Genomic DNA, 14696 nt, shown 5'->3' with positions numbered 1-14696 from the left:
AAAATTTTCATCGTATTGATTTTAAAGTTTTGATGCTGATGCGATGCATGTTACCGTATAATTGCATTACGTACAAGCAGAGGGATTGTTCATTCGCACAGTACTATTTTCTCTATGCTTGCAACGTTGAGTTTTTCAACAAACTGAGACATGCTTACTACGTATTAGCATGTAGCCTACCGGGACGCTGATACAGCCGGGAGGACTCCTTCATAACGCCCGTGCCGTCTCGACAGAACCATGTCGCCGGCAATGCTACGCTGTGGCTCTTACGATGCTACGGCAGATACGCTTGACATTGGATGCAACAGCGCATTGGCATCCACCCCCTCGCTCGGCTCCTCTTTGGGCAGCCAGAGTCGGTCCCCCCAGGCATCTGTTGCTGTTTGCTGCCGTGCAAGATCTGATAGGCTGCCTGATTCTTGCTTCTGCACAAAGTGTCTACTGATCCAGTCCCAAAAAGCCACTCCGTTGAAGGGCTCTTTGCATTACCACCGCAGCTGCAACAGGGGCACACACAGACCACTCGCGCGGCCAGGGTCCAGATCAAATGAACTGGCTGGGTTTGGTTTTATTATTATTACTATATTATTAGCAGCAGTCGTAGTACCTCTTGGTGGTAGTATTATTATCCAGAACACGCATGTACGAGTACGAGAAGAAGGCAAGAAAAAAGGGCGTCTGAAACAGCTGACTGTTCCCCTCCCCCCATTTTGCCTTGCCTGCCTTGCTGCATCGGCTACGTCCGGTTGTTCGCCCGTCCCACTTTCATTTGAGACAGAAAAGAAGAAGAAGAAGAAGAAGAAGAAGAGTATGAACCAAGTCTAATGAAGAATCTGATCTTATCACCGACCCGTCCTTGTTGTACATATGTACACGGCCAAGGAGCAATTGAACGAGGGACACGCGGGAGATTAACTTGACTAACTGATGCAATGACAGCGCAGGTCAATTGAGCTAGAGCAAACGCTAGAAGGAGAAAGAAGTAGTACAGTAACATGAATAGTTGAAAAAAAAAAATTGATTATTATATTTAGAAAAATTTAAATTCAGGATTTCTGCAGGCTATTCCTTCAAGGATGGTTGTAATTTACTTACTGCTCTTTTGCCACTCTCTACGCACGAGCACACACACCAAAAAAAAACACAAAAGCAGGCACAGGCAGAGAGAGAGAGCACTAACACTAACACCCTCTTCCGGACATGGCACAAACCAGCTCACTCCCAGTGCATCTACTGTCCCTAACAAGAGCAAGATGAATCACCACCATGTACATAAGTACATACGTACAAACAGCAAAATACCTATACAAATTAACCAAAATGGATTTCGAGTCAAGCAAGTGCCTCCCCCGCCGTAAAATGCATCAAGATACACCCGCCCCAACTACTCCCCGCCGGTCAGGCACGGCTACCGTAGGCAATGGGGCCCGTATCCTCTTTTTTTTCCTCTGCGCCGATCCATACAAAGGCCACAGCGGGCTCTCTCCCTTCACAGTCGCGGCCATCGTGGATTTGGGACGCAATCGAGAAGAGATCGGAAATCGAGGCCAATGGCACAGACATTGGGCTGCTTTTTCAGGTGGCCTTTTTTGGACTTGGCTAGGTAACACCTATGATGATGATGATGATGATGATGATGCTGCTGTGTAAAAGTTCCACTTAGTACCTTGCATCAAGGATTGTGCAGGAAAGCGACTTGGATGCTACAGTACCACCAGCCACCGTACCCTTTTTTTGGGTAACACAGCATGGCACTACGGCCTATCCACTTTGCTTCACGCTTGATATGCCATGTAGTAGTCACAGAACTAGAGTTATACCGTTAGGCAAGAGCAAGGCAAAACATGGCCTACAGAGCAGAAATTCGGCTATGGGCCGCGTCCATGTCGTGATTTGGGCCGAACACAGCGCATTGGGCCCCATTGGCCGTCATCCTAGTGTCCATGCGTACACACTTTCATGCTCTCGCTCACTCATACCGCAAAGTCTATCCGATGTCGCAGTCTGACTGCTCACCATCGACTTTCGCCACCGGCAAAAGCGCCATGGCCCTGCCCAGTGCCAGATTACCCAGCCCATGGCGTCAATTGTATCACTATCACGGACGAGACAGGAAATAGTAGTGTTTTGACCAAGTCTTAGACAGGGTTGTTCTATTCATTGATGATGCAAAGCATGTTCTCAGCTAGAGCTATCCAATTCCTAAACCCATCCCCCATCACTGGCCTCGTTTACAGCCATTCAGTCCCTTTTTCCTTCCCCTCCTCTTGGACTTCTTTTTTTTCCAAAACAAGTAAAACCCATAGACTGGGCGGCTTTGCAGCGCGCCGACTGCCTTTATCTGCGCCATCATTCTTGATATGATCCTGAAATCTTGGTCTGCGCCGCTGATCATGTCCCAAATATCGTAATGTGTTTCCCGCCAGCACCCAAATGTGTTTCCCTTTGTGCCATGCTATCAATAAACAAGTGTGATATCAAGTCTTCCGCCCAATCTTTGTGGTGTATTGTGGTATACAGATGCCCGTGATGGGATCCCATTGATAATCCAAAATCAATCCGTGATCAAACTCCGTAAACAAAAGAAAAGATAAAAGAAGTAAATGTAGAGAAGACAGTGCGCTCGATTAAATAAACAAAGAGGCCAAAAAAAAGTGCTTTTTGGGGTATGCGGTGCTCCATGTAATGTCCGTCTTGATACAGCTGAAGGAAACAACCCAAGAAAATAAAAAAGTGTTTGTTAAACAAGAAGAGCAATATAGTAATAGCAAGGTTGGTTTCGTGTCATTTCATGTTGTGTTTGTATATGATTGAGTTGCGTGATGGTGGATTGGTGTGTGTGGCACATGGCCGAGTGGTGTTGAGTGTTTTGTGTTTGGGTATATGTGTGTGAGTGTTGTTAGGTATTTAGTATGATCGCCTGCGTTGCAGTCTGACCTGCTCGAATGAAACAGCGTATGCTCGCAGTTCCATGCGTGCCTTGTCTGACAGTTGGCTGGCTTCGGCAGTAGATGATACGCTCTGCATAGAGCAGAGGCTGCTGTGTGAGCTCGAGGGAGTGAGGCTTCGTGCGGACAGAGGCGACGTCTCCGAGCTGTAGCTGCCGAAGGAGGAGGATGCCTGGGGTGTTGAGCCGTAGCGTCGTGCCTGGTTGAAGTCGTAGGCAGGCGACAGGTAGAACTTGGCGGGAGCAGGTCGGCTGGACAGAGAAGAGACGGGAGAGAAACCAGGAGAGCTGGCTCGCGAGCTGGGTGTAGAGGGAGTCTTTTCGAAGTCGGCCATCTTGCAGGCTTCAGAGCAGTAGGCCTCGCCGTCGATCTGGACTTGTCGGTCGCAGGAGAGGCAGAATTCGTGGGTCCACATGTCGAGGGCCATTGTGATGGTTGTTGGTATAGAAGAAAAGAGTAGTGGTGGTGGTGGGGGAAGAGTCACAGTTGTATGTGTGAGTCGAGATGGTGTTGAGTAGCAGAGTGGATGAAGAGTTCAAGTTATTATAACAAGTAGGTAGTCGAAAGCCTTTGCGATGTCTTTAAGGAGAGAGCAAAGGTCGAAGAAGAGAAGTTGAGGTTCACAAGGAGCAGTGGAGAGAATCTGATGAAGCGAGGAGGGCAACGGATGCATATGTACTTTCTGGGGATGGACGACTCACTCAGATGGGCGCAAGTACCCTCGTACCATGTGGTGTGGGCGTGGGCAGCCAGTGGTGTGGACATGGCTGAGAGGGCGGTGGAAAGTGGGCAGTGGTCAGTGGTCAGTTGGTGGGGAAAGAGGTACATGGGACGAGGTTTTGGAGTGGGCGTGGTGCTAGCAACCGCAGGACAGTAGCGGCAAGCGCACTGCAGAGGCCCCACCAGCCCCAAAAAGCTGAAAGAGAGGGCAGATAAAGAGAGAAGGAGCTGGGTGAATGCCTCTTGCAGCATAAGGTAAGAGATTGAATTATTACTGCCACGATTGGCATGTCTGCACGCACCCCTACGCAGCTGACGACGGGGACCAGAGAAAGACGAGGTGCAAATAAATTTACTTGATACAAACAGAATGCAAATACAGCTACTGCAGTATCATACTTGCACACTCTGCTACTGTGCTGCTTCACGGACTAGCCCTGCAGGGCCCGCTGTACCTGCCTGGCCACGGCTTGCGGAGGGAGGGTACCTACTTTACTTACGTATCTCCTACGTAGGCATTAGTACTAGGTCGTTCTTTGTGCATCATCTGCTTCTCGTACGAAGCACCAGCTCAGGAGCCCGCACCGCAGCGTCGCATCCAGCCTAGCGCAGAAGGGTACATCGCCCTGTACCGGTGGAGCCCAGAGATTGAAAGGGGAGTGTGCGAAACGCTCAGCACTCGAGCACAAGCAGGCGGGGCCCTGCCTTGGGGTGTGTGGTGAGTGCCTTGTCCTGTCTTGGGCTTGACCATCTCCTCTCCTGGAGCCCCGCCGCCCATGCCCTGCAGCAGATATGAAGACGAAATGCGTGATACCCAGCAATATTATGCTCGACGGGGTGTGTGTCGACGGGCGAGGACATGCCATGCGAGATGGTGGTGGCTGATTTTTTTTTTTTTCTGTCCTCGCGCACCGCCTGGGTGTGGCTTGTCTCGTCTTGTCCTTGTCCTGCCTACCTGGCTTGTGCTCCAGCAGAAAATTTTTATGCTGCCTGCTAGCCAGCACAAGGTTTTCGCAGCTTCGCATTAGGCGGCCGGGCAGGTCCGTTGACAGCCTGGGCAAGTCTGGGCGCCCTCTGGAGACGGCGTCGCAGCTCTAATTAAAATCAAATCATTCCACGGCCCAGTTGCGACAGCCGTAGCAAGAAGTCGTAGCGGCAGGCCTAAATTGCGCCAGACGCTTAGGGCATTGCGGGAGGGTCCCCCAGAGTTTGATTTCCCTGAGGTGATCAATTTTTTTTTTCTGCTGGGCTTTCTGCTTTCTCTTGGCGCTGTTTCGCTAGCTCCAGCCTGCTACGCGCCACAACATCCGACCATGATGCGATGCCGTGCCTGGGCAAGGTGACTCAAGGGCCAGCCGGAGTCGGGGCGCTCGCCTGTGGGCAGATTGGCCCTCAACTGACGCCAAAATGGTGGGCTGTTTTTCGCCCCTTGGGCAGGCATAGGATGGACGACGGGAGCAGAAACGAGCAAGATTGAAAATTTTTCGACTGCACGGATTATCGTGTTGCATGGAGGCCAATCTCTACCAAGTATGGTGACGGAAGCTCAATGCCCCAGGGGTGCCATCTGTGTCACCGGGACAGACAAAGTTGTGTCGCTGTATGAAGCGTGAGCACAGATGCGCCATTACGTTCACTACGGGGGAGCGGTAGAGGGGCCAATGAGCCCATCTCCAGCCTGCCCCTCCTTCTGTGCCACGACCGACCCCTCTGTAGCTCGCTGTAAACTGCACCCAGGCCCTTCTGGCTTTCTGCACAGCGCTGGAAACAGAAGGGGCTACAGACGCTGTGCGACGCAGCCTGAGTCGTCAACAAACTCAATTGCATGCATGTCACTGCGGTTGTGCAACAACGCTAAAATGCCAATAAGGCGATTGAATTGTATTTCTGTGATGGGCGTGGACAGGCATATAAGCGTGTAAGAGGGGGGAAAAAAGAAAAAAGAAAAAAAAAGGAAATTTTTTACATTGGCTACTAGAAGAAACTTGTGGAAATTCCATGGAACGCAGATTTTCTTCATCAATTGGCTTGGGACACATGGCAGACACCTCAAGTAAGGGATCATCAGACGAAAGTGCCAGTGCAGCGATGATCAGCCAGCCGATGCTTTCCAGAGCCCTTCGTGCAGGGCGTCTTCCGAGACCGAACCCCCTCCCCCAATTCTGCTCCCAATCCAATTCCCCTTTTCGCCCAAAGACGCCCTCAACGGCCAGCTTGCCAACATTTTCTGTGGCAAGCTGAGGGCAAGGCCTGCAGTCCAAGACGATCTGTCTTCGACCCCTGGAATGTTCTATGGGGGAAATGAGATTCGAACGCAACCTGCTCGGTGCCTTAGGCCAGAAAATGACAACAGTGGTGGGAGTGAGATAAAGCGGGTCTTGATGCTGGATTACGCAACAGGCCTAGCGGGGCATTGACGGGGAAGCTAGGCGATATTCGGTTAGTTGCCCGCATTCTGGTGCTCCAGCGATCATCCCCCCTTTGACTAAACTCCTATGTGCAGAATATTGAGGTTGTATACGAGTATCATCGAAATGCCGGTGGACGTGATTTGGTGATATACTGCATGCTACATGCCTAACCTGCTAATTGTACGCAACAGCGCATTCCACTAGAGGCAGTACCGGGAGCTGATCAGAGCAGATCCACCATCGAAAAGTCGCTCTGCTGTCGTATTTCGCATCTTCTGAGAGCTCCAAAACCGCCGTCATGTGGACTTTGTGGTGATGGCCCTCGTCTTGTCCAGCAAAAAGACGCAGCGGGTGACACCACAACGGGTGATCGCACACACATGTGCGATGCGGAATAATCAGGACGATGGAGGTGATAGTGTCTTGTTAGCATGGCACGACGGTGCCTCGTTGACAGCGCCATTTTGGCTGGCGAGCTGCACAAGCTACAGTATGCGGAATGGTGCCAAGTTTGGCGCAGGACGGAATGGCGCCAGGATCATGAAATAAACAGAACGAAGGAGAAAAAAAGCCACATCGTATTAGGTGCTGATTCTATTACGAAGTATGTATGGACTACCAGCTCTCAGATCGTCGCACGGCATCTGTTGTACTCATACGTACCACAGCACTTGAACGGGTAACGTCTGGGATGCTCCGGATATTACCAATGTCTATCTGCTCCATACCGCAACGGCCAGCGGCTGAGTGGGTAGCATTCGCTAGTCATAGTGCACGATACTGGTGCTATCAAACTACTAGCTGCTATTGCTACCTCACACCTACTGCTGCTAGATACTGCGCAGCTTGGCTTCGTGTTGCTGCCCTTCATTCCTCGGACATGGCCGCTCCAACGGCTCACGCGGATGCTTTCAAGGCACCCTCCTCCGGAGCTGTCCTTTGTCACAGCAGCCGCCGTGCCTCGAACAGGCAGAGAGGCTGGAAAAAGAGGCCGCGGATGAAAACCACCATCTTCGAGGTTGGCGGCGTAGGACTCAGTTGGGAACATGGACACAGTCAACCTTTCTCTTCCCCCCCTTGTTGATGCAGTATGTACGGCGCCCAGACTACTTCGTGCGCCTAACCGACATCTACCTGAGGAGGCGCACTTGGATCATGATGCCTATTGGCCATCGTCAGCCATAACGAGGCGGCAGTACGGTGATCACCCTCTCAGATCTGCCTCGATAGGGCGACTCTATCAACACTAGTGAGGGCTTGGCCGCTCCTTTCTCCAAGGATGGAGGACGCCAGCGGTTTCCCCCCAATGTTTCCCGGCTCCGATATTAATGCTACTGGTAGCGTTTTGTGCTAGCAGTTGGCTGCGTCGACACAATCGCTTGCAAAGGCCTGTTGAGGAGCATGGCCATGTGGTCCAGCCTGGGTTGCTATCAAGGGACAGTGTGGGGACTGGGCGCGACTATGCCATTTCTGATTTCACTTGCATCTGGGGGGGGCTTGGAGCCTGCACCGGATTGGTGCATGGTGGCCGCTACTACTTCGACAGGGGACCATGATTAGCCGCTGGCAGCTAACATCACCATCATTACTCTGCCCACCACCACTACCACCACCCAGGCAGATTTCGAACTCATGGTCCGTCATTATTTGCCTCCTCAGTGTTTCCGTTACTGCTACACAATATGGAACAAGATGCACCAAGCTGCTTGGCGAGAGTTGGAGAAGGGCTCTAAGGGGTCCATCCCTCTCCCCATCACCTGACAAGATGAATGACTATCTATCCGGCCATAGCCCAAGGCATCTGCTTTAGCCCGAGAATTTCGTCTGCATGGCCCGCAGAGGACGCAACTCCAGATACGCGCTCCGTAGCATGCGCTACCTAATACTACTCCAAAATTGCTCGTCGCAAGCTCGAGGTTAGTGCAGGTATACATGCAGCGGGACCACATACTTCGCCTTGCTGTATACAAACAAGTCCTGTTGATGATCATCAAATCAAACTCGCTCGCCGCATCTTCCGAGTCGTCGGCAGCCGTGAAGGGAAATTGTCAGGGCATCTCCGGATCACCCAGATCGGTGCTAGTCCTTGTATTGCTAATAGGAGCAATACGATGCTTTCCTAGCCGAATCAATTAGTGCAGTATATCGCCAGCGGACAAGTCATCGGTGAACACATGGCTTCCTTTCTGCTTCTACTCGGTAGCTACCTATCCGACAACGAACGAACCCCTGGGAATTTACGTGGCAGGTGGATCAAAGGACCAGGCCAAGAGGACCCCTCGCTTGCAAGTAAGGTACCCTCTTCCAAGCGAAAGCAACTGCGTGCATTATTTGGTATGCCGTGGCAGGTTCCCCGGGGCTGCTGTGGGGAGATTTCTGCCGGCTGCGGAGACTAGCTTTCCATGTACGGCTTTGCAATTAGGGGATTTTGTGTTTTTTTTCTTGGGGAAGTGGCCCCTTGACATTGGCTTGAAAGATAATGGAGCCTTCTGGAGCAGAGTGCAGAGAACTTGCAGGACGCAGTCGCATTCCGTGGCCCGCGCGAACTGACTTGGGGCCAGGCTCCAAGTGTACGGGGCAATAAGTATACAAGGAGGTACTGCTCCATAATACTCATGCTTTTACAGCGTCGCCATGCACGCTTAGCACTTTACGTCTGATAGCAGGCCGCCATATTGATGTGAGACGATCTACATACTACACCAAGGGACCTCGCAGATACTGGTGTGAGGTAGGTGGCTGGCTGCCTTACACGGGAGCATTACGACCCCGAATCTTTTGCATCCAATAACGACGATGGCTTCCTGTTGCGAGACAACCACCAGCTCTCAGAAATGCTTCGTGAGGGGTCGTCCGCCAGGCTGTCGCGGGTATCAATAAAAAAAAAGATGGGAAAAAAGGGAGTGGTGAGCTAAAGTAAAGGCGATAAGAGGGGGGGCAGTTGGCTAAAAGGATCCCCGGCGTGTAAAGATGCATGCACCCTACTCACTATCCAAACAACCAAGCGTAGCCGGATGGTATGTTTAAGATTCATCATCCGGCCGCCTAGAGGCGATCCATTGAATGGACCCTATGGCTGTCCTGAGGCGGGCAGAGCCATTGTCGCCAGAAGCGATGCGAGAGTCTGGTTGCTGCCAGACTAGTGGGGAACCCCATCTTTTGCCAGGAGACATCCTACCCCACGATAATTCACGCCGCAGATGATATCACTTGGACCCTCAACCGGATTATTAGCATCCTGTTCGCAGCTACGCTACACACACACAGCACAGGTCCCTTGGATCATGCCATTGCGCATCATCACCTGCAGCAGAAGTCGTTTGCAGCACGCGCACTTGGCCCCAGAATAGGAAATGTATCGCCAGTGAAGGGTCCTTACCCAGCGAACGAATGATGCAATCTCGTCGTATTCGACATGTAACAGTGCCTTACCCTGTAATGGGCAAGAAGATTACCCAACCAACCCTCCCAAGAGGAAATTAAAATAAACAGGTTGTCTGTGCAACAAATCACCCTGACTAGCTTTCATGAGAAGAGGTGAAAAATTTTTGAGATCAAGTTTTCTAAGCATAATACCTACCCAGTTCCATTTGCATGGCGGGTCCGAGGTATTCATGACCCCAATTCTCCAAATTTCATATCTAACAATCACAACAGGCTTACAGCACCGCCTGGATATGTACGGGAATAGCCCCTTGAACCACCTCCCTATCCCGCAGGGCCTAGTGCATCCAGGACATCGACCCGAGTAAAACATGACAGCATTTGTGGGAGCAGCCGATGTACTACTGGGGCCGCCCATCATCGTCCCTTGCTGCTTGATGTCGTATGCATCAAATGAGCGTTAGGCGGACTCGGTCACTGGAACATGCCGACTCGGGAGCTCTTTTCCCTCTCATTAGCGGGCGCAAAAACGAGACTGGCGGGCGAGGCCCTGGGGCAGAGCCGTATACTAGAGCATCGCTATTATTCATCTTATGGGCCATTGCCCAAATAGCAAAGCTTGGCATCGTCATTACTATTTTTACAAAATGGGAATGTCATCGGAAGATACGGAGCGTCATTCTCTATACAGAACACAGGCCGGATCTGAGGTCTTTTGAAAATTTCCACGCTCGCAATACTCCTACGACTCATCTGAATCTACTAGTGGTAGTAGGTAGTTGAATCACAGCCCTAACCACCTAACCAGGGGCATTCGAAACGGGCGTAGGAACTGTTTCAGCCCTGGTTGGCCATGACTGGCTCGTCAGATTCACCACTGCCGTGAGAGTAAGGTAGTGGACCAGTTCTTCTCCATACCAGTTTGCCAATCTACTTGTATGTCCACACACGGCGACATGTGGTACCAGCTTTCATGTGTCTTATCCACTGAGAGCACGTCATTCCAAAAAGTGCACGGGCGATGGCATGTTTTTTTTTTCACCTCGTGTTGTCTTCCCAGTGGGCTGGTTACGATATGATATTTGTTCCCGGCACGACGGTCACGGCCATGCGCCTTGCCGCGATGGCTGACTGAACGTCCGAGTTGGGATCTGACGGCGGAGACTTTCTTGTTCCATCTCACTGGTAATTTTGGAGAACAGCAAGCCGTTGGACGAATGAGCAGTTGGATCTGCACCATACGAGAGATGGGATGCAGATGGGATGCGCTAGAGCACCGGCGGCGTCAAACGCCATCCTACCCAGTGCTCACGCCCAAATTTTGATTTGGCCAACAAACAAGAGATGAAATGATTTGAGTGCGGCTGCCACCCACGCGCCTCAGGACGCAGGGACTTTTTTTTTTTCTCTTCTAATGACGACTTCAAATTGAAGTGTCTGATTGTCTCATACAAGCTGGGCGTGGTTCTTTCGAGAGCGTACCAGGGCTTCGGAGAAGAGAAAAGAAAAAGACAGAAAGGGCACGTGGGCGGCCAAAATGACGATAGGAATCTCCCTGACTCGGAGTTGAGTTGAACCGTTATGGAAATTGCAAGCACTAATAGGGCGTGGCCAACAGTGTCGCCTGAAAGCAGTGGAGAGAGGGAGTGTTATTTTGCCTTACAAGACTAAGGAAGGGGACTAGTACCGCTACTGGTATGGTGCGAGAGGGATGGGCTCTTGAGGCTATCTTCGAGTCACAGTTAGTGAGGGAGCCATTCTTAGCCGTAGATGGGCGGGTGATCGCCCAAAATAGCTACGGGCTGGAAAGTATACGAGTATGTATACGCGGAACTCTCTCTTGGCTAACCGCCTGGCTAACTAGAAACTATTGCGGGATGATGCAGCAGCCTGTCCCCCTTTATCAGAAGAAATTATCGCTCGCTGAACATGGATTTTGGGCTTCATTCTACAAGTACGAGTACAGGCATTTATGGGCTGCTACTGCTCATACAACGCTTTATTTCTGTCTGATGCATCGAGTCTAAGCGCTAAATGGTGCCTTGCATTGGCTCGAATGACTCGAACAGAGACCGTTCGCCAAGCCCACATTAGAGCTGTTGCACTGACCAACTTGTAAATGAACTGAACCAGTGCATCGTGTTTGAGACGAGTCTCGCCATTCGCTCTCAACCATCGAGCCGGCTCTCGATCAGATGGATCATCGACTAACGGTGAGGCACGCCCCGAGAGCCCGTTAGTAGTCGCCTGATCAATGCAAGTGCGCGCAGGTACTTTGCAGCTTTTAGAGATAAGAAGCCTTTTACACTTTGAGGCTGCATGACCATCGCCACAATCATCACCATTTGAGGAGGCGCTATCGCCACCAGTTCAGAAAGAATGTCAAATAGAGTAGGATTTGTCGCCTCCGCCTTTCCCTTTCAGAGCGCATCCTGGGCTAAGTGGAATTCTCTACTGTAGGAACACCACAAGAAATACAAGTGCCTATCCCCAGAAAGACGCCCTCTCGCCTCTTGTTTCATGCAGCTTCTCCGAGTCAGGTCCCGGGCTAGGACCAAAACGAGATCGACGAACCAGAAACCCTGCCTTTCCCGACCCCCCTGGCCATTCTTTTTCTCTTTCTCTTGCGCTCTTCCAGGTTTAAGGATGCTGGGCTAAGCTACGATAGTTCTAGCTGGCCATTGATCTTGGAAGCTAAGGAGAATAAACGCTAACGCTTTTTTATGTGAGCAAAACTTGTATTCACGCCCCCCTTTCTTCGACTTCCTTCTTAGATCCACAAGAGATTGGAGGGTCCCACCCTCTCTTCCGTTTTGAACGCTGCTGCGCGCTTGCAACTGGTGGGCTCACCTTTGAGGGCAACGATGTCCCCCTGAGTCAATACTAAACCGACCTGACGTCTCGAAAGATGAGGAAATTTAGACGTCAGCAAGAACCGTATGGAGCCAAATGGAGCTGCATCAGTTTGAAATGAGTCGCTTTTGCTGTCGCACGTTTTTGACTAAGCATGATCATTTGATGAGAGCTTCGTCATCCTCCTATTTCATCATAGCTCTTGGGGCTGGCTGCTACTGATTCAATAGAGCGAGAGAAAAAAAAAAAGTTTTGCGAGCTATTTGCATTTAGGGCTGTCTCGGGCCTGCGGCATGATAGTAGCCGATGTCTTGGGAGTGACGACATCGTCACGATAGCTCGGCGATTTCCTTTTTTTTTTTTTTTTTTTTTTTTTCTTTTCTTTCTTTTTTGGGCTGTGAGCCATCCAGGTTTCTTAGTACTCCACAGTAGCAGCGAGATCGCCCTTTGGAACGGAGCATGCATCAAAACCGTCTAGTGTCGTCCCATGAGCAGCGATAGCGGCTCTCGCAGAAAGAGAAAGCACAAGGCAAATCTGATATCAATATACAAATTCCAAATTTCGGCTTTGTGTGCCGCCAGCGCGCGCAACGGATCGCTTTGGTGGCTCTAGGCCGTTTTGCAGGGTCCTCCCGACTCGTCTAAGATTGCTGCTATTCTCGGCTCTGGAGACAAAAAGAGAGCAAGGTCTATTACGGAGACTGGCTAATAATATCATTTTCACGCCCACCGTGAAGAGGGCCAAGAAAAGAGTACAGGAATGGAAAGGCGTCTCAAACATGGTCCGGTTAATTACTGGTGGTGCCGTGCGAGATACATTGTGAAATATCGCTTGAGACGCTAGTTTATCACCATGTTAGAATTACTGGGCTAGGAAACGCATCTTTCTCAACACGCTGCTAAAATATCAGAATATTGTTTGCTGGGTGGGAGGGCGTCTAAGAGAGCTCGTTGGTCCGGGGTCAAATTGGGAGGGTAGCTGCTTGTCGCTGAATCATGGTGGTTCGCGTGCCTTGCATGGCCTCTTTCAGAGGACCTCCTATCGTGGGCGGCATGTCATTGGCTGGCTGAGCTGCAGGGCGAGATTGCCATGTGGTGAATCTTCGAGCGCTCTCTGGCCCCTCTCCCCGCCTCCTCCTTGGTTGGCTGGTTGGGGAAGAGCTGCTGCATCCCGCTGGAGCATTGCAGAGCAGCTAGACGAAGCAAGCAAAGTCAGCTGTCGTGGCTGGGATTAGAGAGTGTACCCACGAGTCGACTCTGGGCCTCGTTTTCTCAGAGCGCCTCTATTTACACCCATGGAGGCTCAGCGGAGCGTATGGATCATTCACTTGATAAAGCCACTGCTCGCGAAACACAGTCTCGGAGGAAAAATAGATGGCTACTGGCTGTTGGGTTGCGGCATGCCCGGAAATGGCAAGATCCCTTGCACACCACCGAGTGATCCATCTGAGCCCGCAGCTCTTGTGCCTCCCTTGCAAACATGAACGAAGCCACGTGCAGATGATGGCAAATCCACCATGGCATCATATGTGCACGGGTGAGCTGCGACGGCGCAGCGGACGGGTCGGGACTCCTTATTCGTGTCGGGTATCGCTGTTCGAGGAAGCAATAAGTGCGTCTCGAGCTGATTAAAAAACATTCCATATACACAACGGCTGTATGATATGTGATAGCCCAACGGTCTGCTGCAAACTAGCACCATTACTGTTAGTATTCCGTCCTTCCCATGCTCGGCACTCCGGCAGTCGCGACGCAAGGGAGAGAGTGTGAAAAAAAAAAAAAACGACGGAGAGGGAGAAAGGATGGGGATGCCCAGACCAAAAGGCGTCTATCATTGGTCTGGACAGGAGGCCCTGTCCTCTGCGATGTCTCACCCAAAAGAGAGCGCGCTCGTTTTCCGCACTATCTTCCGCACTTTGTGTCAAGGCAACGCCGTCGCGCCTTGAAAATTCTCGTAGAGTAAGCCTATTTGGAGACGAGCTGGGGTCAAACCATCCTCCTTCCCTGAGCTATCAGAGACAAAGAGGGGAGGGGGTCTTGGATGGTCGCCGTGGCTTGAGAAGCCTAGAACTCGGGTCGCCCTTGAGGTTGGTTCAGCTCTGCTCTGCGCGCCTTTTGGCGTCGAATTTGGAGAACGAGTCTAGGATTTTGGGGGTGTTTGAACTACAAAAAGCTGAGATTGTGATATATCACAATATTTCCCCGCATTCCAGGCCACGCCAGCCTCTCTCTCACTCGCGCCAATATGCTAGTCCTGCTCTGTTAGGAGTCAGAAAAGTATTGGCAGTGCTGCAGCAGTGGGCTTCCAGCCCCTAGTCGTCTGTCGGTGCTCAGTGTGTACAGTCTGTGCATACTGCAGTCACTGATGATGGAGGCG

General features: G+C 51.2%; 5 protein-coding genes across 5 annotated transcripts; 4 read left to right on the top strand and 1 right to left on the bottom strand.

Moving 5' to 3' along the window:
* Positions 1-1094: 1094 nt before the first annotated feature.
* Positions 1095-1653, top strand: TrAFT101_001825 (uncharacterized protein; the record flags this gene model as incomplete). The annotated part of the gene is made up of 1 exon (XM_066126438.1): positions 1095-1653. Exon 1 carries the CDS (start codon positions 1270-1272, stop codon positions 1651-1653), a length of 384 nt encoding a protein of 127 aa, XP_065982540.1. The 5' UTR covers positions 1095-1269.
* A 1257-nt stretch (positions 1654-2910) lies between these two features.
* TrAFT101_001824 (uncharacterized protein) lies at positions 2911-3378 on the bottom strand (the record flags this gene model as incomplete). Its single annotated transcript, XM_024907793.2, has 1 exon — positions 2911-3378. One exon carries the CDS (start codon positions 3376-3378, stop codon positions 2911-2913), a length of 468 nt encoding a protein of 155 aa, XP_024762949.1.
* Positions 3379-8561: 5183 nt separating this feature from the next.
* TrAFT101_001823 (uncharacterized protein) lies at positions 8562-8873 on the top strand (the record flags this gene model as incomplete). The annotated part of the gene is made up of 2 exons (XM_066126437.1): positions 8562-8652; positions 8710-8873. The coding sequence occupies 2 exons, from the start codon at positions 8562-8564 to the stop codon at positions 8871-8873; spliced, it is 255 nt and encodes an 84-aa protein (XP_065982539.1).
* A 1037-nt stretch (positions 8874-9910) lies between these two features.
* On the top strand, positions 9911-10249 carry TrAFT101_001822 (uncharacterized protein; the record flags this gene model as incomplete). The annotated part of the gene is made up of 1 exon (XM_066126436.1): positions 9911-10249. The coding sequence occupies one exon, from the start codon at positions 9911-9913 to the stop codon at positions 10247-10249; it is 339 nt and encodes a 112-aa protein (XP_065982538.1).
* A 914-nt stretch (positions 10250-11163) lies between these two features.
* Positions 11164-11493, top strand: TrAFT101_001821 (uncharacterized protein; the record flags this gene model as incomplete). Its single annotated transcript, XM_066126435.1, has 2 exons — positions 11164-11283; positions 11353-11493. The coding sequence occupies 2 exons, from the start codon at positions 11164-11166 to the stop codon at positions 11491-11493; spliced, it is 261 nt and encodes an 86-aa protein (XP_065982537.1).
* Between the last annotated feature and the right edge of the window lie 3203 nt (positions 11494-14696).

The sequence above is a fragment of the Trichoderma asperellum genome, chromosome 1 (assembly GCF_020647865.1).
Source record: "Trichoderma asperellum chromosome 1, complete sequence".
Lineage (NCBI taxonomy): Eukaryota > Fungi > Ascomycota > Sordariomycetes > Hypocreales > Hypocreaceae > Trichoderma > Trichoderma asperellum.
This window is presented reverse-complemented; position numbering and strand designations above follow the sequence as displayed.